The sequence below is a fragment of the Physella acuta genome, unplaced genomic scaffold, assembly GCF_028476545.2.
Source record: "Physella acuta isolate Inbredline_101_S28 unplaced genomic scaffold, ASM2847654v3 ptg000781l, whole genome shotgun sequence".
Classification (NCBI taxonomy): domain Eukaryota; kingdom Metazoa; phylum Mollusca; class Gastropoda; family Physidae; genus Physella; species Physella acuta.
Window position 1 is genome coordinate 146,037 of NW_026732299.1, and position 24,310 is coordinate 170,346.

Sequence of the window (24,310 nt, forward strand, 5' to 3'; positions counted from 1 at the left end):
AACATAGGCCGACAGGAAATAATGCTGACATCTCAAAGGCCAATAAGTTTTATAAAACAACAAAATACAATCAAACATGTTAATATTTATTAAAAACCAGCTACATAATATGATGGATACAAATACAAGTCTACTGTTCAGCTTTTGACTGTTTTTAGATGGTTGACTTACCTTGCTAAGAGCTATGAATGACAGTGACCGTGGTTTCCCAATAGAGTTGTACTTACAAGACACTCCCGAAACCTCCATTCGCTTGGACCCAATAGTTCACCTTTTAAGGATAGCAACTAACAGTCTCCTCTTGAACTTATTTCATTCATGCAGGCAGTCCTTGGCCTCATTCTTCTATGGTTGCCTAGATAGGAGCTATGTAGTAATGTAACAAATTTTGCTGTATTATTTTTTGGTCTGCCTTTTGTCCTACACCTGTCTAACATATCTTATTTTTATTGGGATTTTGGTTAAAGCAGTTCCCAAACAATTGGAGTTGCCATCCTTTAATTTAACCCTCCTACCTCATAAAATATGAGTGAACTAGGGTTGCAGTCACCAACTAATGAGCCACATCTGCCACAGGGTATGAACAATTCTGGTTAGCAACCATGTGCTTTACCAGGTTGACCACACTGACTCCAAACATACATAATATTACTTAAATGAATTTAAAACAACTGAACCAAAGAACTTGTATTGAATAATAATATATATTTATATTATTATAGCACTGTCAAGGTAAAGAATAATCTAATAAATGAAAGACTTAGTTGGAAAGGATTAAAGGCACAGTATGAGAAAATACAGAGCAAAATTGACATCAACTACATTATCACCAGTTTTTCACCACTATTTAATCATTTTACATTAAGAAGTAGACCCACACTTGTGTGAATTTTTTACAATGTTCAATTAAAATCATGTTAGATCTATTTTTTAACACCTCACACACACACCACAAAAAAATAAAAACAATTATGCATTTAAACTTCACTGGGATAAAGTATGGGGAAAATACACAAAGTTTTTTTTTATAAATAGCATTAGGTAATTTAGAATTAAAACTAATGGTTTTAATTATAAGTGCAGTCTTAATTAGATTTAAATTTTTATTTAAATAAATATTTAGCCTGTTAAGAAAATGAGATCATTTTAAAAAATACAGTCTACCAGTAAATAAAATCACCTATCAATTTTTGCATTGTATAGTACAAGTAATCTGCATACATTTTCATAAACGCAAAAGTTTATTCCAGAAACTAAAGCTGCTTTTAATAAACTTGGATAAAGTCCTTTGAATAAACTACGAATACCCTCTTCCTGAATTGAAAGTATCACACAATGAATTAGACCATTATAATTTCGCACCACACCAAAGAACTTCCGCGCTTCTTCAAAACCTTGAACCTGTAAACGTTTTTTTACAACATCTAAAGGGTAGATCATCAATTTTGAGAGAGCACCAGATCCTGATCCACATACAATCGCTTCAAGAGATTCTGAAAATAGTAAAGAATCTATTACAACCCATGTCAGATGCCTGTCTTGTCAGCATATGGAGCCTGAAGATTTGCTGGCATTTTTCTCTCAAGGCCAACAAACAAGTAAACAAGGGGAAAATATTGAATTTTTTAAAAGGTTTAATTATAACTGTTTCCAACCATTATTGGAAAAGTTAAATAAATTACTTTAAACCATTAACTTAAGATTGAAAGGTTAATTGTGTTGTTGAATTGAAAGAAAGCTGCAGCCTTGTACACATACTTGACACCCATTAAAGAGGGGAGTGCCTCTGTCAATGTGAACAGTAGGGGACTGATCAGGAAGCATTTATATTACTGATATGCATGCAAAGCTCTGTAACACACTATCATTGAATTTGTATATTAGAATATATACCCAAATAAATATCAAGATGGCCATGGCCACACAGGTTAGAATACAAAAGACTAACTAAACTAAACAAAAAGTTAACATTTAACGTTTTATTTTTTAATAATAATATGGAAATGGAAGCAGTTTCCAAAATAAGCAAAAAATGTAGATGGGGCACATTTTAAGAATCGCCACTCCAACCATTTAAGTACACTAACATGTCCCACACTTCTCAGAAAAATTGTAGTTTACCTGCTTGTCTTGTGGGCAAGATACCCAAAGATTTGTTCCATAGTCCTGTAAATAACGAATAAAACCCAAACTGAAAGCCCATTTGAGGTCCTATCTGAATCAATGAAGGTATTAATCCACGATAAAAGCCCCCAATTCCCTCCTTCCTCATTATTGATGTAACAGCATGTGTCAGACTGATGTAAAGCTGAAAGTGCAGAAAATATTTTATCTAGCAGCAGCTATATTTAGCTTTTAAAAAAAGATAGAATATAGATTCTCATCTATTAATTACTTTGCATTTTTTAGTTTCTAATGTACATTAGAAGTATACACCAAATGACAGAGTAGCAAGGTTAAAAATTAAAATTGTAAAAGAAAAACCATATGATCAACAAAATACAGTTCCCAATAATTCATTAATGTGAAAATCAACTTTCCAGGAGAGTACTAGTATACAAGAAACAATTTTATGTTAAAGGTATAACAATAGTAACATACTTTAGGCTCTCCTTGGGCAACAAATCTGGTCCTAATAACATCTATTGGAAAAATAAAAGCAGTTGCCAAGCTGCCACTTATTCCGCCACACACAGTATGAGTAATGGGTCTGTAAGTTGTAGTAAGTGCTTCTGGCAGGTACTGCCAAATGCCTTTAGTCAAAATTTCAAAACTTGAATACTGTAAATAAATTAATGTCAATCCATTGTAAAATTAAAGTACAGGTTAACAGTATCTTTTTCTAATTGTAAAAATCCTAGTAAAGTTACACAAATTAGTCAACAGTGAAAAAAAAAATGCATCACATAGCAATGTTATCACCACTGTGACTATCAAATCTTAAAACAAGGAAAATAACCTGTGCAACTCCATAGACAACAGACAATATTTGTGCTGGGATGTGACCTTTCCACAATGCTGCAGTTCCTTCTTCCTTTATAATGCACTGAAAAGCTTGCACCAGTCCTTTATACTTTGATTGGGGTGTGTTGTTCAAAGGTTCAACTTGCAACTAAAATTTCAAATTTAAATAGATACATGAAGGCATTTTTAACGTGCTTAATTAATTCTCAAATAAAACAATATTCTTGCACTTCTACATGCATAGTATACTATTGTAATACATTTTAAAAATGTGCACATTTAAAAATTAACCATTTTTACTTTTATCTATATATATAATTCTCTTCTGGGAGACGCTAGAAAACAAGCTGTAAGTGCGCTCCCTACCACCCCACCCCTACATGGTCTGGTGAGCTGTGGTTCACGCTAAATGTTTTGTTTACACTCGTGGAGCCAGGTTTAGTGATGGCTATTAGGGGCAGATAATTTAGTTTGAAACGATTTTAAACTTAGGGGAGGTAACTAAGAGGAGGCTGCTTTCATAGGGGGGTGTATGGTAGGGGTTGGGGGAAAGGAGGGTGGGGGTAGTATCATCCTGAACGACCTACTGATAGTGTTTTAAAGCAAATATTTTCAGTGGCAGCATTGGTACTGTCAAATTCACAAACTATGAATTACTGAAAAGTAGAAAATAAAACAACTAAATAGCGGCGTATGATATGCCGCGTGTCGGCTCGTATGATATAATTCAACTTATAAGCCAAGTGTGAACAAGTATAAAATAAAGACTATTTCATATATTGTATACATATTTTTCAAAAAGAAAATCTGGGAATGCTTAAATGTTATAAAAGTGTAAAGTAAACATATTCCCACCAAAAAAGATTTACAATATTAATATTAGACCTAGTGTTTTCTTAAGGAATATAATTATAGCGGGACGGGGTAACCTAGCAGGAGAGAGCTAGACTGCTAACCCGAAAGTCTCAAGTTTGAATCGGGGTTCAAGTCAGTAGAACGTTCCTGAGTCCATCCTGCTATGAAGGGTACCTAACCCACAAAAGGGAAATCAAAGGTGGCTGGGCTTAGTGCTGACCACACTATCCCTTCATATGCCTAGGTTCCTGAAACAGAAGTAATCTACTTCATCTGCCCCATTTGTCTCAGCTCAAACAGGAATAGATGATAATATAAGTTTAGAGTCAGATTATGTATACAGACAGGTAAACAGACACAGGAATCAGCTGTGGAAAGACCCAACTGTTTATGAGCCTGCAGGGATAATGAATTTAGTCCACACTTTACAGTTGAAATATTCCAACCTGAAATCTAATTTTGATCACATCTAGTGGCTGAGTTAAAGCTCTTGATGCTGCACCACTAACTGCACCTGCCAAAGCATGGGCCGTAGAAGAAAGATGAATCTTTTCATGAGGATCAAATCCAACCATTGTTTTTGATGGACTGAAATTACAACAATATTGATATTATGGAGATTTTTCCATAATAAACAAAATTAGCTTGCAATAAAAAACCCACATTGATGTCGCTTTAAAAACAATGTACTAGACAGAAATGAAAAATTAAAATAGTGCAAAGTTAGGGTATGTACTACTGCCTAATTAATGATAACCAACTTATCAAGATCATGTTGGCAACCTCTTATCTATTGAGATCAACTCGGGAATTACAAACACTTTCAACTAGGGCTACTTTCACCAAGGGCACACTAATTAATAATATTAATAATATTATTGTGGATGATGTACAAATGATTAGATGGGTTAATACATATTAAGTGGTAAGTTATATTTTCCACTCTACATTCTTGCACCCCTAAGTGAAGTGAAATTTTATTAATATGAAATCTTTTCATGTAGAAACAATTTTTTTGAAAAATTAAGAGGGCAGTAAGGCTGTTTCATGCATTCAACACCTTGTAATAATATATTGATGTTAATTCTTACATTTGCAGTAGTGGTTATAAAAATTCAATACCTATTTAAATTCACAAATTCGGAATTGTAATTATTGGTTAAAATTTTACACAAATTTGATATATTTTACCAAAGTTGACTATTTGCAGATTTGTTTGTAGTCCTGTTTTTGCATAATCGAGTTATCACATGACTCATGAGATCTCTTTAACATTTTTAGTTACCAATGCTTTTACTATTTTATCTATAAAAAAAGCAAAGCTTGTTTTAATTTATTATTTTAACACATTTAAAAGATTGCTATTCTAAAGAATTTTATATTGGTTTTGTTGACTGGTATGTTTAACATAGACCTAAACTATTTAATACTTACTATATTCAGTCGGCCATTCTAGCTTCTAGATTTATCTGTAACAGAGAAACAAAAAACCGTATGGCATTGGTAATCAGTGTAGGCCAATATACATAGATGTTTTATTTATTATGATATTATTTTTTATTTTCTTAGCAGGATGTAGGCTAGTAATAAGTAATGACTAGTCAATAAAATGTGGGACGGCGTGGCCTAGCGGTAGAGAGCTAGACTGCTAATCCGAGACCCCGAGAGTCTCCGGCTCGAATCTGGGTTCAAATCAGTGGAGCGTCCCTGAGTCCACCCTGTTCTGATGGTACCTAACTTACGTTGGGGAAACAAAGGCAGCTGGGCATAGTGCTGACCACACTATTCCTTCATATGCCGAGTTCAATGTATCAAATGAACTCTACTTCATCTGCCCCATGTGTCTTGGGGATTAAGAAGAAGAAGGAAGTCACTAAAATAGTAGTAGCCTCTAGATAATAGTTCTACTTACTACTTAGCTAAACGACATGCCTAGTCACTGATGTATTCAATATAATCATGTTTACAGTACAAAAACCCAACATGTAGTTCACAAATGAAAGCCTATGATGGATGTGTTGTGTCACACAATTCAATTGGTTAACAAGTTCAGTATGTGTGAGTGAGCTGAGTATGAGTGAGTGGTGTTGTGCAGCCATTTGTTTAGTTTATTTACATTTATTTTTAGTTCACTCTGTCTAAGACTCAATGTTGCTTTGTTAAAAATCCTATTGACTATCACTTTATGTTAAGATAGTTATTAGTTTTAATGTTATTTTGTAATCACTAGTTACCAGCAGTAACACTGGTTACTAGTGATACTAAAAATATTTCAGTCAAATCTAAGCTTATTTTTATAAGCTTTATAAACTTTCAAGTTTAGATGGCATAAAATGACTAGGCAAGAATATTTAATTTTCAAGGTAATCGAATACTAATTTATATCTAGTCAATAAACAATTTAAATTTAAAGATTACTACATTGAGGTTATTAAATGGAGGTTAACAATAAACTGGATCAGTGAGAAGCAACCAGACTCTACTAAGAGTCAGATTATTGTTCTTTAGTTGTACTGATAGGATGAATTGTCTGCTTAATAAAATTATCCATTTTTTTAAAAATGATAAGGTAGGCTACCTTATTATTTATAAGTCAGGATGAAAAGGCTAGCTTATCGCTTGGTTTGACAGGAGCTAACAAACATTGCTCATGCACATGGAATACAGGTTGAGCTTGCCTGACCATGACTGGGTTGAGGCTGCTAGACATAAGCTGATTCCTTCAGTTTATGCAGGAACAAAAAATTCACCGAATGCCTTGGAAAATTGAGAAGCTGGTGGATACTCCAGCCTAAGCATTCCTATTCCACAGCATTTAGCCATAGACTTGATTTTTAAAAATAACTTACTTTGCATGAATTTGGTATTACATTAATTACAAAGAGTGGCATATGTTGGATGGTTAAACCAATATTAGTCAAAATTAGTGTTGAAGGTTGATGGTAGTCTAGACAAAAACTCTAGATACCAAAAGGTCATTAAAGTTGCGGTACATGACTTTCTCAGTCACAATCATGATGGTTTGTTCATTGCTGCCAACGCACCAGGAAGATGAGTGTTAAACAGGGCGTTGCAAGGAAAATTGTGTTACTTAGCAATGAGTTTGCCCAGTCATGTAGATGAAAGAGTTAGAAAAGAAGAATTTTCAATTTTGCCCAAACAAATTGGCTAAATATGGTCAAACATGACAGTGGATACATTTCCTACACTGGCAGCATGCATCCACCCAGAAGCGTCTGAACTCCTTGACATTTCTCTGCTCTCGAATGATCAGAGTTGGCACAATATTCATGTGAGAACTAGCCAGTATTTGACTCAGATAGTTAAATGCATGGATGGTGAATGTTTCTCAAAGCCTGGAAGCTAATTTTTCAGTTTATGACAGATTTCTTCCTCCTCCTGTACAAGTTGTTTAAGTGTTGAGTGTTCAACAGATGGATCATCAGATAAATTTCCATCTCTTTTTGCAGCTCTAAGTATAAGAGTGGATGAAATTCTCCCCCACATTTCAAATCCTTATCACTCATACTTCTCTTTATTGGTCATGCTGCACAACCATTCCTTAACTCACAAACAAAGATGATTAACTGTGCCATTCCTGCACTTCAGGCCTCAGAGAGTTGCTGCACATCGCCAACAGGCATGATGAACTGGATGGTTATAATCAGCAATTAAAATAAATGGTGAGAGTGCAGATAGAATAGAAAAAGATCTTGATATAAAAGGAATTCCCATTCCACAGAATATAAAAATTCATTTTCTCGTGTGTATTTAATAAAGAAACATTTTAATTCTCCATGGGAAAATAATCAAACTTAGGCCTATAGCTTACAATTTTTTTATTGAGGATTGCCATATTATTGTTATTATTAAAAGTAGGCCTACTTTTTATTCATTCAAATATTTGTTAATGCTAAAATTTAGATATATGACATATTATTATTATATATGTATTATATGGTCGGTTAAGTATACCCTGAGTGTTATTGATATTATTTAATTTTAATTTTAATCATTTGCTGATTCAAAATTTGCATAATTTTGTTATTGGCAAAATTAAAAAAAAAAACAGGTCAATAATATTATAATAATTAATAATTAATAAAATAATGATGGAAGGATTCTCTTCAGCTTGAATGTCCATTACAGTGCACAACAACAACTGACTTCACTCACTAAGTCACTTCGTCTTCATTACAACACACACATTCACATCATAGCACAGGCACTCACAGCCTTTCCACAATGCTGCAATTCCTTCTTCCTTTATAGTGCACTGAAAAGCTTGCACCAGTCCTTTATACTTTGATCTAGAGTCTAGATTCTAGATCTCTAGATCTAGATCTAGATGTGTCACAGTCACAGAGTTGACTCGAAATAAATATTCAACTTTTACTTTATCTCTTGAAACTTCACTTTAAATTTAGTTTAAATTTAATTTAAACTTTACTTTTAGTGATTATTAAAAACAATGATGGAATACGAGTATGTTTTCGGATATTTATTATTTAAATATAGATCTAGATCTAGATCTAATACTAATAGAAAAATGAATAATAAATCACCAATCAATAAAAATGTCCTAGAATTAATAATAATATCAAGGATGTTCGTCGCCTAGTAAATTTTCTACTATTTATTAGTTAAAAGCGACCATCTTCAAATAATATAACAGTAGTTTCCCTTGCATTTCTATCTTCAAATAATATAACAGTAGTTTCCCTTGCATTTCTATTTTCTACTTTTTTAGACCAGTAGGCCGACCTAGGAAAAATACAAATTATACATTCCCCTCCATGGAGCGTTCATATATATTCTAGTTATCTGTTTAATTCCCAAATAAGAGCTCATCCTTTTATTTTTAGTCATACCAGCATATAAATCTAGATCAGGGGTTCCCAACCTTTTTTTACTCTAGAGCACATTCTAAAATATCGGTAGGGTGGAGGGCACCACCTATTTTAAATTGACAAACTCCTTCCAGAGGCGTAGCGACCCTTCCCGTCACCCGGGGACAAAACTTTCGATTTGCACCCCCCCCCCCGGAATCGTTCGGAATCGTTCGGCGGGCGCCATGGCGCCCGCGGGCACGGGATTGGGAACCCCTGATCTAGATCTAAACTCTAGCTTTATCTTTTTTTTTTACTTTTTAATGCATTTTTTTTTATTTCTCGTAGATCTATATGCAGAGTATTGATCTAGAGAAAGTTTGCAATCGTGCAAAAAAATTTTTTTTAAAAATCGAGATTTTTGCTAATCTCGACGTTTTACATATCACTGAGTCGGAAAAACATAATTAAGCAATCTTGTTCGTATGTCTGTGTGTGCGTGTATGTGTCGTGCGGCGTCAAAACGGCCAATTCAAAACTACCCCGATCAATTGGCCCCGTCAAAAGGGCCAGCGACATATGGACCCCGTCATATATGCTCCCGACAAAAGGACTCCGGTCAATAAGGCTCCCGACAAATAGGCTCCTGTCATTTAGACTCCCGACATATAGTCTCCAGTCATTTAGTTTCTTGACAAAACGGCCACCGTCATTACGACTCCCGACAAATAGGCTCACGCCATTTAGTTTCTCCACAAAGCGGCCCCCGTTATTACGACTCCCGACAAATTGGTCCCGTCATTTTGGCTCACGACATATAAGCTTCTGTCAATTTGGCTCCCGACTAAACGACCACTGACAATACTGTAGAAGCAAAACGATCTCATTGAATATAACACCTACCAGTGGGACCCCTTCATCAATATTCTTTAGGGTTAGCTTATCCAACACTCTTAAGTAATACAACGTATGCATCTCTTGTTCGGCAGGCCTTATTTTTTATAATAGTTTATCTATTATAAGAAATAGTATCTATGACTTACATAAATGAGTCGGTTTATATAGGCTCTTCCAACATAGTATGGGGAGAGGGGTCCACGCTGTACATTCCTACCTGCAGTATTCTTGTAGATTATCAAAACAAAATGCCGTAAATATCATGTATACTATTATACATTTACACTTCTGTGCTCGCTTTTAAGCAACAGATCTTCACTGTTGTAAATTAAACATTATCAGAACTTTAGAATTGGTGGAATTTATAGTTGTTAAGTCAGTGGCGTAGCTAGGATTTTCGGGCCCCTATGCAAAAATTATAATTGGGCCCCTACTACGTCAATTTGTAAATTGTGTATTTTACACGTCCTAATTGTGTATTTATACGGTATGATTGTGTAGTACACCCGTAACGTAAAACACCCTCTATTTTATATCACTTTTATGTAAAAATAAACTAAAAAATTAATTGTAAGCCTGTAACATTTAAGTAACCTAATACAGTAACATTGGACGGGGTGGGGGTGGCACTCACTAAACGCGCCGGGTGATATCGAACCTTGTGCAGTGTTTCTTCCAGACTTTTTTCTCCGGGGGGGGGGGGGGGCACTTGAAATTTTCGGAGGGGGGGGGCGGTAGACTTTCTTCGGGGGGGGGGGGGCGGACACTTTTAAAAATATATATTTTCTATATAAATTATATAAATTTCATTTCGTTCCGGGGGGGGGGGGGGGCGGTAAAAAATTCGGGGGGGGGGGGGGGCTTCGCGACGCGTATACATTTTCGGATGCTGGATGCCCTTCCCACAAAAGGGTCAATGTTCAAGTTTATTTATAGGCTAATTCTCTCAACGGATTGCCCAACAATTCAACAATGCCTATAGTCTTATTAATACCGATGGGCCCTGTGCAACCTCTCCCCAGTAAGAAAGGTCGGGGGGGGGGGGCTTTTTCGGAACTTTTGATTACTTCTACAGTAGAAAAGAAACTGGATTTCTGTTTTCTTTTTAAAATTATTTTTAAAGAGGGAATAGGGCCCCTATTTGCCTTGGGCCCTATGCCTTGCTTACGCTAGCTTTACGGTAGCTACGCCACTGTGTTAAGTGCTCAATGTGTTTGTGAAATGATGTTGGTTCATGAAAAACAATTTCATTCAGGCATTTAAAAGAGGTTATAGTGGTATTGGAGGTAGGACAAAATGGTTACTTTTATGCCAATAGTGGTCATGCAATTCATTAGTCTGGAGCAGGGGTCTCCAAACTTTTCAGACCGAGGGCCGCATTGACTATCAAATATTAGTTCGGGGGCCAGAGTTTCTTCAAGACATCTCTTCGGTGTTATGGACCCCCCCCCCCCCGACAAATTTCAAGATCCGCCACCGTGCCGCCACCCCCCACCCCCAGAGAAAAAAATCTGAAAGAAACAGTCGGGGGCCGACAACACACTCGGGGTCCAAGTTTGCTCTAAAATTATTCTTCACTTATTCTATATATATGGTTGAGCCCATGTGACCTTATTAAATTCGCCATCTTCACCAAATAGATACAGTACACCGCTAATGTCCATGTATTTTGCACACAAAGCTATATAGCTGGTGAATAATACAGTGCAGGAACATTGGTTGTAGAATATTTTTGTCATTAGCTTGTCCAACCAAGACTTTCTTTATGCAACTAATGTACTTTTCCCCATCAACAGTCAGGTAACTGAGGTTAGTCCAGTCTAAGTTATAAACAGCAAATGTTTTCTTTAACTCATTGAATATATCCTCTCCTGTAACAGTGCCATACATATTATGTAGGGAAGCCAGCTTTTGTGTTATGGTCATGTCTTCATCCACACCCCTTATGAACACAAGAAGTTGAGAGGTGGAACAGCTGTCTAGCGACTCACCCATTGCAATTAAAAAATAGTGAAACGTGCTTGCATTGTCCGCTATTTAAGTCACGATGTCTTCACCAATGTCTGCAACACGGCAGGCAAAGGTATTTGCACCCAAAGCTACATTTTCAAATTATTTTGAATTTTCTGGACAAAGTTCCTCAGCCACCTAACAGACATATTTTTCCGTGGACAAAAAGATCTCCGCGGGCCGGATGAGAGGACCTTGCGGGCCGCATCCGGCCCCCCGCGGCCGTAGTTTGGAGACCCCTGGCTGGAGCCAATATGTCCTGAGTAGTTTGTCGGAAGTCAATATGTCGGGAGCCCATTAGTTGGTAGCCAATATGTCGAGAGCCCATTTGTTCGGTAGCCAATAATGTCCTGAGCCTATCTGTCGGGAGCCAATCAGTGTTTCTTCCAGACTTTTTTTCTCCGGGGGGCACTTGAAATTTTCGGGGGGGGGGGGGGGGGGCGGTAGGACACACTGTTAAAAGTATATATTTTCTATATAAATTATATAATTTCATTTCGTTCGGGGGTGGGGGGGGGGGGCGGTAAAATAATTTGGGGGGGGGGGGGAGGGGCTTTGCCCCCCCCCCCCCCCCCGAAGAGATGCCTGGAAGAAACTCTGGAGCCAATATGTCGGGAGTCCATTTGTCGGGAGCCTAAATATCGGGAGCCTAAATATCGGGAGCCCATTTGTCGGGAGCCTATATGTCATGAGTCAATATGACGGGAGCCCATCTGACGGGAGCCAATAAGTCGGTGCCCTTTTGACGGGGCCCTTAACATGTCCATAAACTAAAAGACAGCCTACATAGCCGTGGCGGAACTAGAAAAAAATGGCCACCCCGCAAAATTATTTTTTAACCCCCCCCCCCCCCCATATACATATAGAATCTACATCAAGTCAAAAATTGCAAGAAAATTCGATTTTTAAAACTATAATAAAAATTATTAGGGTCGGCCGTGAGCCCCTAAAGATCTGCCAGTCATAATGTGAAATATTGAATATTGCTAGTCAGAATATTGAAATTAATTTATTAATTGACTAAGGCTTATTTAAAATTCATCATTTTCTTTCGCGTGTAGCATGAGATACAAATAATCGATGCTGAATAAATTATTTAAAACGCTATTATTAGGTATTTTAATAGATATCTATCTGCCTATTCTTAAATTAACTAGTTTTGTTTCTTTTCTCGCTGAGTTCTCTACTTTTTATAAAAAGTTCAGTTTAGGCCTACTACCGCTTCCTACGATGAGTTTGGACTAGCCTACCCTAGGCGTAGGGCCTAGCCACTTTTCTTCATTGAGAAGTTTTAGACATGCGCACTCCATCTCACTTAACCACGCGGTAACAACATGGCGGCAGGCAGGATGGAAACAGAGGGTAGAAAGAACAGAGAAAGTGAATCACACGTAGAAGAAGAAGAACTTGAAGAAAATGAGGAGGAACCCAATTTCAGCGATCCAGAAGATTACATTGATGATATCACCGATGAAGGTAATGTATAGTCAATAGCGACCTAAAAAGATAAGCCGGTTAGTCGTTTTCACAAGCCGGCACTCTTCATCAGAGGAATGACACGGCGATAAAACTTTTCCTCCATATGGCCGTGAAAGACATTGACTTTTCTATTAACATACTCTTAAAATAAGGCTGAAAAGCAGTTTCTTGAAACACGCTTGTCTAGTACATAGATCAAGATCTCTACACTATCTAGATTATATTTTCTGTAACAGCATTAAATTAGTGTAGGTAGATTTGGGTGTGGGGAAATGGCGAGGAGGAAAAATGCGAGAAGTGCGCGAAAACGGTCGGTCACGTGACTTTTTTGTCTCGCATTTTACCACAAGCCGATACTTACGCTGGGTGGTGTTGAAATGCGAAGATTTCTGCGAAAAATTTACCGCACCCGATTTTCAGTGGTATTTGGTCCAGACTTCAAGGACGTTTCGTTTACATTGTTAAAACTTCCGATTTTTCCGTCGCTAGACATACTGATGATTTGTCAACTCCCCCCATCTTTTGTGTCGACTTAGAATACCACCTTGTTCGAAACCGATGGAAATACCGCCGACGATAGATCAACTTCTGTCTTTTGTGTGGAACGCCGAGGCCGCCTGATTTACTGTCTTTGAAGATCGCCGTGCCCGGATCCGCTGCCGCCGTAAACATATTTTCTATTGTTGCATAGAAATTTTGAATTATAGCCGCCGCCTACGATTTTTTTCTAGCTTTTTTTACCATATAAATCTAAACACAAGGAAATGCCTACATCATTTGGATACAACAAAATAAAGTGACGTCACCGATATTATCAGTTGCTCGTGCTATATCGTAAGCTATGGGCCTAATTCAAATATTTTTAAAACCAAGTTGAACTTATCTGAATTTTTTTGGTTTTGGTGGTGGTATTTGGGGTCTTCCATAAATGACGTCACACTCGTAGGGGGGGGGGGTCTGTAATTTTATGACGATGTGTGATGAGAGGGAGGAGGGGGGGGGGGGGGAATTAGATGTGAAGTCACACTATAAAAAAGCAATGTTAGAAAAAGAATTTTAGACGTTTTTTCGCGTTTTAGAAAACCGTTTTAATACATTGTAATATGAATTGATTAAAATACTCTATTTTGACCGAAATTAGACAAGATTTTGGGAAAATATCGATGTTTTAAAAAAACTCAACTGCTGGTGACAACAATGAGCAAGACATTGCCAACATTACAGAAATGATAAAAAATACAGATTGTAAAAAACGGAAAACAGATGTTGAGCGTGCGGATGATGATGATGATGAGAAAATGGGTGCCAGTGTTGTTTGTGGGATGAACGAGGAGGTCAACTGTGATGAGAATGTGAAATGTTGTGAATGTGGATTGGAAGAAGTAGCAAAAGAAAAATGTATAAATGGGAGTCTAATGAACTGGGTTGGGTGTACTATGTGTGAAAGATGGTGTCACGAGGTGTGTTTGAGGACTGTTTCAGAAGATTTTGTTTGTAAATTTTGTTTGTAATTAAAATTACTTAATAAAAAAATAAATTGCACTTTTTAGAATTGTTTATACTTTTACACTTTTTGCAAGCACAAAAATCCATAAATAGATGTTGCAAAATATCTCTCCTGCTGACAAGATTATACCAATTCACAATGACACAGCTCACGTTTGTATAAACATGAGAGGGGTAGATTTTTAAATTAATGCCGACTGAGGCGGGATTTTCCTCTCCCTAACAAGAGCGGGCGATGACAGTTGCACAGCAACGATGTTAGGATTTTTAAATAGATAGATCTAGATATAGATCTATCTATCTTCTTAGTATCTAGATAAAAAATAACAACATACAACACTCGTGTTAAAGGGTATGGCTAAATGCTTGTTTATTTTAGAACAAAAAAAAAATAATTTAAATAAAGATGGAAAAAAAAGGAAAAAACTTTTTTTGCAAAAAGTGTTGCTATTTACCCTTAATTCCGCAGGTATGTCTCGCATTACCTTCTCGCATTTTCCCGCCTCGCCATTTCGCTTTTCGCGTCTCGCAATTTCCCCACACCCGGTAGATTTTCTAGAATCTAGACCAGTATTTTAAATTTTAAAAATTGTATCCCAAAATTTGCAAAATCATTTGAGTTAGTCACTCAGACTGATCTAGAATCTAGATCTGTTAGAGGAAGCATTAGCTTTCCATTGTTACCAAATTTAAAGATAGATCTATTTCTAGAGTAACATGCACGATTTGCAAATGTGCATTGCTGCGAATGCTTCTTTGGTTTTTGGCTCATAGAAACTTTATTAGTATGACATGTGAAACTGTGACGCCTGCATGTAAACTGTTCATTTATGAACAAGTCTGTGTCAAGTATTTTAGTTTTCACTTTCAGGAATTTTTTTTTCAGAATTTTTAATGTTGCATGGTATGCAAATTTCCATGTTTACAACACCCTGGATGATGTGACCTAGTGTAATGAGTGGTGGGGGGTTCAGATGGTGCCACGTCAAACTTTTGCATTATAAAAAAGCAATGTTAGAAAACAAATTTTAACCATTATTTCGTGTTTAGGAAAACTTTAAATGAATTGTTATAGGAATTGATTAAAATACTAGGCCCTATGTTGGCAGAGTTCAGACAAGATTTTGGAAAAATGTATTTTAAGAAAAATTACAACTGTAATTTTGAGGGGGGGGGGGTGTAAAAATCTTCAAAAAAGTGCAGTCATTTATGAATTTATGGATATATAGGTCTCTATAGTAATCACGACAAAGTGACCAATCTTTTGGAGCATGTGATGTTACACAACACCATCTTTCGCCTGTAATCTATGTGATTTGATGAAGCTTACTTGTGCTGATGCTCATGATGGTCATTTTGCTAAAGAGATGTATATTGTAAGTCTTGCAAATCTCTATCAGTGGCATCTGATCTGCCAGGTTGCTAAGAGGCCAGACTAATATATACTTTTGTCTTTCTTCACTTATTTGAAGCCCCAGTGTATAAGCTCCTTTTTTAAAAGGATATTATTTATGTCAAATGAAAACACCAAGTACTTCTAAATCTCATTTAAATGCAAGATTATAAACAACACTTGATATTAACATTGTTAACAAAATGTGTTGCTAAAAAATTCCTTTGTTATGCAATTAATGTACGTATAGGAAATCCCAAAATTTCGAGTTATTAGAGTACAGAGTGTATGTTCTGTATGTCATCTTTTAGAGATAACCCCCTCTTTTGAAACTACTCCTGAAAATTTTCATGTTCTGTATTAACTTAAGCATCATCAGTAGTTGGCCTTTTTAAAGATGTATACATTTTAATAAAATAGACATAAATATCCAAGGTTTCTAAAATAAAACTACTTTTACAATTATTGGGGACAAATCAACAGCTTTTTATTCGACAATTATATAAAAATTAATGTCTTTTACAAAAACCTTTTCAAAGAGCAATGATGTTAACACAACACCATCTTTCGCCTGTACAACATATTGATGAAAGTCACATGTGCTGATGCTCTTTTATATAACCAAGTTAATCTTTTTGCTTGTTTTCTAAATTGGGGTAAATATCTGTAGGCCTACCTTGCTGAATCGGGAAACATTCATATGTTATTCTGTAGAATGGTGTGAAAATGTATCTTTACCGTTACAGGTGGGATCTTTTGGTCATTTTTGTCCTTATTTAAACTTGCAAACTTGCTATGTTATAATCTTTCTTCTGTTTTCAGAGCTTTTAGGTGATGTTCTGCGCAAACGACCTAAGCCTTCTGACAGTGTTGATTCAGTAATAATTGTTGACTGTATTCCAAAAGTTGGAAAGGAGCGTCTTGATAAACTAAAAAATGTTATTAAGAAGTTATTTTCTAAATTTGGTGCTGTGGTCAATGCATTTTATCCACTCGATGATGAAGGAAACACAAAGGGGTAAAGATAATATACTTTTGTTGATTTACTATTTTCCTATATATATATATATATATATATATATATATATAATGTTGGTAAACACTTATATATTCTTTAAAATGGAATTTTTTAGGTACATGTTTTTGGAGTTCTCATCTCCTCAAAATGCATATGAAGCTGTTAAGATGACAAATGGGTACAAACTGGATAAGCAACATTCTTTTAAAGTTAACCATTTTTCTGATTTTGAAAAGTAAGTGGGATCTTTATTTTGGCCATATTGAAATTTATGCCCGTCTTTAATTATAATTGCCTATTTTCAAGCATAGTTTATAAATTCTATTCCTTATTTAAACAGGTACATCAATATTCCTGATGAATGGTCTCCCCCAGATCCAAAACCATATCAAGATCTAGTAAGTTGAACAGATTTTTATATTGATAGCAATGGCATAATCCTTTAGCATTGTATTAACTTTATTTTCTGTTTTAAAGGGAAATTTGCGTAGTTGGTTGCAGAACAAGGAGTGTTTTGACCAGTTTAGTGTCATTTATGGAGAAGGTGATAAAACTGCAATATTTTTAAATAGTCCAGAACCCTCAAAAATGGAAGAGAGAGATGTGAGTTATACTTTTTGTTGATTGTTGCTGAAATTAAATTTTTTTTTTTTAAAATGTGTTACATTTGTTTTTGCATTGGTCTGCTTAATTTATTGTTGATCATGCCAATATTTTTTCAGCGGTGGACAGAAACATATGTCAGATGGTCACCTCAAGGTACATACCTTGCAACCTTTCATGTGAAGGGTATAGCATTGTGGGGAGGTCCAAAGTTCAGCCAAATAATGAGGTTTAGCCATCCTGGTGTTCAGCTTATTGATTTCTCACCATGTGAAAAGTATGTATAAACAGATTTTGATGTAGGTTTTTTAAATAAAGCATTTTATTTGCATGTTATACTAAAAATCTTTGTACCTTCTATTTACAGATATTTAGTAACATTTAGTCCTCTTCAAGATAGCCATGAAGATCCTCAGGCAATTATTATATGGGATATTCGTTCTGGTGTCAAGAAGAGAGGTTTTCATTGTGAGAGCAGAAGCACATGGCCAATATTCAAGTAATTTTTTTTTATTTATTATGTTTATTGTAATATTGTATGTTTTGTATAACATTTTAAAGTCTTTTATATTGTTACTCAGGTGGAATTTTAGTGGAAGCTACTTTGCCAGGATTGGAGAAGAGGCTATTAGTATTTATGAAACTCCAGTAAGTTTGATTAAATTTGTTTTATTCTTTAAGGACTTCAGAATTATTTTTTAATTCATAATTTCTGTAACTTTTTTTCTGCAGTCATTTGGTCTTCTCGAAAAAAAAAGTTTAAAGATCCCAGCTGTGAGGTACATTTTCTTTATCGAATGAAAGTAATTTTGTTGGAAATCGCTATACTTTTAAAAAGAATATAATCTATATATAAATTTTGCAGGGATTTCTCCTGGTCTCCAACTGATGACATCATCGCATACTGGGTGCCAGAACAATCTAACACACCTGCTCGTGTAACATTGATAGAAATACCCAGCAGATTAGAATTATGTGTTAGAAATTTATTCAATGTTGCTGACTGTAAAATGCATTGGCAGAAGAGTGGTGATTATCTTTGTGTTAAAGTTGATAGATACAAGACTAAGAAAACGGATGACAAAGAACAAACAAAATACAGTGTAAGTTGATCTTTTAAAGAGCATTCAAATAAAAGATTACTTGTGTATCTGGACATGAACATTTTTTAATATTTTAAATTTCTTTTACAGGGTATTTATTACAATTTTGAGTTGTTCAGAATCAGAGAAAAGCAGATACCTGTGGACAAAGTAGAAGAGAAAGGTAATATTTTCTGCCATTGCTGGTTTGCATAACCTTCTACTTCAATACTCATTGAATTAATGTTGTGTATGATGATAACTAGACACCTCTTGTCTGATTTTCTTCTGAAAGATATTTTTATTCTGACACAAGTTAAATTATTTAGAAATGTTTTTTTTTTATTATTAAGGCTAGTCAAAGTTCTCTAATTATTTTAATCTTATTAACTTTTACAGAAGCTGTATTAGCGTTTGCTTGGGAGCCCATTGGCAATAAATTTGCATATATTCATGGAGAGGCTCCACGTATAAATGTAACCTTTTATAACATTCAACCTAAAGGAAAAGTAGAGTTGATAAGTAAGTTTGGTTTTACCTCCACTTGTTAAAGTTAGCTGTACATTATGAATCGTATATGTAAATTTTGCAAGGCAGTTCTGCTTTTCTTACGTAAAAAGTGCTTTTGTTTTTATTTTGTTTCTAATGCACTTTAAAAAAATCTATTTTAGAAACATTAGAGAAAAGGTCAGCAAATCATCTTTTTTGGAGTCCTAATGGTCAATTCATAGTTCTAGCTGGACTAAGGAGGTATGTGCACCTTTCATTCTTAAAATAGGGAACAGGGCCTAACAGGCAAGGCAAATCTTTATTTGTGTGTTCATGAGTTTTGTTTTATCTTCCCTAAAGTAAAAGGTATTATTCTCACAATTAATTTTCCTTGTTAATATAAATCAAATACTCCTATTTGTTAAAATTTTGATGCTGCATTTGTTTATGATTGATGAAAATTTGACACCTCTACTGTTTTTACAATGATGAGGAATTTTATCTGACATAAACGCAAGAAGCTTCGATTAAGCCGGGGATTATTTAGATAAGTAGTTGTTAAGATGTTGTATAAGCTCATTGGTTTTTGTATCTCTGTAAGGCAAATATATTTTTTAGCGAAAAATGAATCAAATATTCCAGCAGATAACTAATAGATCTAAGTACATGTTAGGATGATTTTTGTATCATTTGCTGTTTTAATTTATATATATATATATATATATATATATATATATATATGGGCTGTCAGGCTTGAAAATATTAATTTAGTTAAAAGTATCTATTTACCAAAATAGTTCCGGTTTCTTGCTTGCTTAAAAAATAATTGTTGATGATGAAAATTTGACACCTCTACTGATATATTTATATTGATGAGGTAATTTTTCTGACAAAAATGGTTGATTATTGTATTGTTTTTAATATGGTCATCTCAAAGCGAATGATGATAACTAGACACCTCTTGTCTGGAGTTGTTTTTGAAGACATTTATTAAATCTGATGCTTTATCAATTTGTTTTATTGATGTATATCTTGATACATACTTTAATAGTATACTTATCAAGATCTCTGTAATTATACAGTATGAATGGAGTTTTGGAGTTTGTTGATACTCAAGACATGACTGTAATGACTCAAACAGAGCATTTTATGGCCACTGATGTGGAATGGGATCCGACAGGCAGATATGTTGTTTCTGCAGTTAGCTGGTGGGGTCATAAGGTGAGTCCTGCCTTTTGTATTACTTATAAAATAATTTTAGATTATTTTTTTAGAATGATGATAATTTGACACCTCTACTGATACTGCTGATGAGGGCTAATATTCTGATGTCTTTGGTTATCTTATGCCTACTGAGGTTTTATTTAAACTGTTTTATCAAAATTATCTTTGCTTTTACAGGTTGACAATGGTTACTGGTTATGGAATTTCCAAGGTATTCTTCAACATAAACAACCTCTTGAGAAGTTTTGCCAACTCCAGTGGAGACCACGACCTGTATCTTTACTGTCAGAAAATAGAGTTAAGGTATAAAAATAACTTTTAATTTTATAATCATTGTATGGGCTGTAATTTAACTGCATTTGGTAATTGACTAATGGATTTTAAAATAAGCTGCGCTGTTTTAAAAAGTCTCAAAAGTGAATTAACCATTAATGTCCCATTCATTCTACCAAAACTCCACCCATGACGGCCCAATGTAAGGAGCATAACTCTGTATGATCAAATGAATAGTTTCACAAAATATTTGTTTTTGTCTAAATGAAATTGAAAATTAAGATAAAAACTACTGCTTAATGTTGGGAATAAACCTGGCTTTCCAACAGTATTAAATAGAATATATTATATTCGGTAAAAGTACAGTAAAAAAATAAAAAATGTCGGAGAAAATTCAAAACAGGTCATTTTCGGTAGTCAACTTTATTTATTTTTGTCTAAACAACTATGCATCGAATTTAACAGTTAAATATCAATTTGGTTACGTTTAAGATATATAATTCATAAAATACATGCCTAGATACGTTTAGAGGCATTATTTTATTTTATTTTTAATATTAAATCTACTAAAAAAAGGACAGATGAGTCTAAAATTTCGAGATAGAAAGAAACTTATTTTTTATCTTTCAAAAGCGCCATTGAAATTATAAGACCGGAAAAGGATGCTGAAACTATGCGACTTCCTGTTTAGTTAAAAATTAGGATTTGTAGGCCAAATTTTAATGAAACAAATTTAATTTTTCTATGCGTATTTTAAGCGGGCGGCAGCGGGCGTTACGGGACATTAATGGTTAAAGAAAACCTAATGCCTTGCAGGAAACATAGGTTGATATTTTCTTTGAATTAGAGCATGTGATGATAACTAGACACCTCTTGTCTGTATTTTTCATTGATGATGTTCATTGAATCTGATGCTTTAATGTATTTTTATTCAATCTTAAAATTGCATGAAAATGTGTTGTGTCTTTTATATTTTATTTTCATTTTTAATATAGGAGATAAAGAAGAATTTTAAAACTTGGGCTCAAAAGTTTGAACAAGAAGATAGCATGAGAAAGATGACTGCCTCTAAGGTAATGATTCTGATTATCTCTAAAATGAAATGCGTTCATTTATTTGTTTGTAGCAATTATAATGTATTTCAATCACATTTTAACAGGACATGCTGGAGAAACGCAAGAAACTAATGGATGATTATCGAGATTATAGAAAGGTTAAAGAGCTTGAATTTGCTAAGATGAAGGAACTTCGTCTAGAATTACGTTCAGGTGAGGGATTTGTTTATTGTTGTAATGAGCAATGATGTAACACAACACCATCTTTCGCCTGCAATGCAGTTGATGAAAACTTATTGTGCTGATGCTCATCAATAATTTGCTCAAGGGTTTCTGTTTTTGTAACTTACGATGTATTCAATAAATTAAATTTCTCACGTTTTTTTTTTTTTAGGTGTGGACACAGATGAATTGCTTAACCAAGAAGATAATTTCACTGAAGAAACTATTGAATTTTTGGTCAAAGTAGAAGAGAAAGTTGTAGAGGAGTGATCCGTTTTAGTGACTAGTGCTCATTGGCGTGCTTGTTTGCACTCTGATCTTTTTCTGCCGGCCCGCGATTTGTTATTCTTTGGAATTCTTCCTTGAGACTACGGTCAAACTAAAGAGGATTTGTCAGACACCTAATAGCTGACAAGAAATCAAATTGTATATAGGAACAATTTCTGTTTTAATCTATTTAACTTTTAACATTGTCTGGATAGTGATATATTTCCTTGTCTCTGCTTGTTTAAGTAATAAATGCATGTAATTTAGTTCTGGGCACTTTTTATTGCAGCAAGTTCTCAATAATGGTATATGTATTGGATACAGTGTACTTAGCTAACACTTATGTATCATTGTCATTGATTTTGTTGGTAGGTTATTTTTCAGGTCTTTATTCTGTCCCATATAGGTTATATGGTGTAATGATTTATTTTCATTAACATGTATAGGAATTGGTATTTTTTTTTTCTTTTGAAGAATAAAACTAATAAAGTTTGTTTTGTTTTGTTAAACTTTTTCCACTTAGGTAAATAAAATTGCTGGACTGTCAGTAAACAAACTTTTCATTATCAGAAATGTTTTTAAAAAAATATTGTAATTTTAAAAATTAAAAATCCGTGGGGGTTGTAGGTATGTTGACTCAATATGTCTCTTGTTAATTTGGTTCCCAACAAAAAGGACCACTGGCAATTTAAAAAAATGCCGTTATTCTGTAAACATCTATACCACTCGTGGACACTTCTGTGCTCGAATTTAAACAAATCTTTTGTTATAAATTAAACACTACCAAAATTGGTGGAATTTAACTGTTGAGGGCTCGATTTGTTTGTGCACTGATGTTGGTTCATGAAAAACAGTTTCATTCATTTAACTTAAGTTATTGTAGTGGTCTGACAAAATGGTTACTTTTATTCCAATAGTGGTCATACGAGCCAAAATGTCAGGAGGCCATTTGTCCTGTGCCTATATGTCGCGAGTCAATAAGTCGGGGCTTTTTTAACTGGGTCGTTTTGTCCCGGGCCGTTTTGACGGTGCACCATTGGAAACTAACCACTGCATACTTCTAATATATAAGCATGATTGACCGTAATTGTCTTTAGAAAATCTGTAACTTTAATCAAACATTTCCCATTCATCTAAGAGCGGAACCCCATTTGTCCTTTAACTTGAAGACGAGTTTCACCCTTCCCAAACTGTTTGGACATCACACTGCCATAGGGGTGCATTCAATTTACATCTATACTAAATTTCCACGTTTCATACATACCTAATAGTAAAAGATTAGATGGCTTCCGTTTTGCGTGGGTTACAATGCTAACCCAGTTTAAAGGTATTCATGGCAGGGTGGTCAGGAGAAATATAAACCACGAGCCGGCCCGCGGCATATCATACGCCGCTATTTAGTTGTTTCTAATTTTCAATAATTCATAATTTGTGAATTCGACAGTACCAACGCTGACACTGAAAATATTTCTTTAAAACACTATAAGTAGCTCGTTAAGGACCATAACCCCCCCCCTTCCTTCCCTCCCCCCTCCTCTCCCCCCCCCCCCCCTACGTTTAAAATCGTTGGCTCTGCTTGTAAACATTTAGAGTGAACACAGCTCACTAAAACCATGTAGGGGTGGGGAGGTAGGGAGAGCGTTTGCAGCTTGTTTTCTAACGGCTCGAAGAAGAGAATTATATATATAGATTTTATTTTTACTGACTAGTGGGAGAGCTGTAAGGTGATAAATTACTACAGATCATGGTATACGCAAGTATACATTTATTAAATATGTACGCTTTCTCTAGAGCTTTGAAGCGCAGTAACAGGCGTCACAAAGGTAAAAAAAAATTGTCTTTGGATGTGACCAAAGGTGGATTGGCCCACCGGTTTTTCGGAAAAATCCCTAGGGGCCTCTGAGGGGATCCATACAGTAATTAATCTACCTTCATCATTGTTGCCTATTATTGGGGCATCTTTGGTGAGATTTGTGGCAATTGTTTAATTACACCCATATTGTTTTTGATAAATTGTAGGGGCATCCTTCAGATTGTATTAATTTCGATGCCCAAAATTACTTTTGAAACTGTAAGGTCACCCTCAAGAGTAAATTGTTTTTTACACTTTGTACTAATATCGCTTAGAATAATAGAGCCTATAT

At 35.0% G+C, this 24,310-nt stretch overlaps 2 protein-coding genes across 7 annotated transcripts; one reads left to right on the forward strand and one right to left on the reverse strand.

The window, feature by feature from the left end:
* Window positions 1–128: 128 nt before the first annotated feature.
* On the reverse strand, window positions 129–8,497 carry LOC131950793 (mitochondrial thiamine pyrophosphate carrier). 6 transcript variants are annotated; one of them, XM_059312975.1, is made up of 7 exons: window positions 8,385–8,497; window positions 5,254–5,288; window positions 4,266–4,407; window positions 2,960–3,112; window positions 2,602–2,781; window positions 2,122–2,308; window positions 129–1,511 (listed from the first exon to the last, which is right to left on the reverse strand). In XM_059312975.1, exons 3-7 carry the CDS (start codon window positions 4,392–4,394, stop codon window positions 1,177–1,179), a joined length of 984 nt encoding a protein of 327 aa, XP_059168958.1. In that variant the 5' UTR covers window positions 4,395–4,407; window positions 5,254–5,288; window positions 8,385–8,497; the 3' UTR covers window positions 129–1,176. The 6 variants fall into 6 exon arrangements, with proteins under 6 accessions (XP_059168958.1, XP_059168959.1, XP_059168962.1 ...); XM_059312976.1 differs by lacking the exon at window positions 8,385–8,497 and adding an exon at window positions 8,053–8,152; XM_059312979.1 differs by lacking the exon at window positions 8,385–8,497 and adding an exon at window positions 5,732–5,855 and having other exon boundaries at window positions 129–1,493.
* Window positions 8,498–12,813: 4,316 nt separating this feature from the next.
* On the forward strand, window positions 12,814–22,658 carry LOC131950827 (eukaryotic translation initiation factor 3 subunit B). Its single transcript, XM_059313041.1, has 18 exons — window positions 12,814–13,031; window positions 16,756–16,951; window positions 17,067–17,186; window positions 17,292–17,349; window positions 17,429–17,554; window positions 17,674–17,831; window positions 17,922–18,053; window positions 18,136–18,202; window positions 18,287–18,333; window positions 18,420–18,657; window positions 18,748–18,820; window positions 19,036–19,158; window positions 19,308–19,386; window positions 20,208–20,346; window positions 20,527–20,652; window positions 21,618–21,695; window positions 21,782–21,890; window positions 22,072–22,658. The coding sequence occupies exons 1-18, from the start codon at window positions 12,890–12,892 to the stop codon at window positions 22,167–22,169; spliced, it is 2,109 nt and encodes a 702-aa protein (XP_059169024.1). The 5' UTR covers window positions 12,814–12,889; the 3' UTR covers window positions 22,170–22,658.
* Window positions 22,659–24,310: the final 1,652 nt, after the last annotated feature.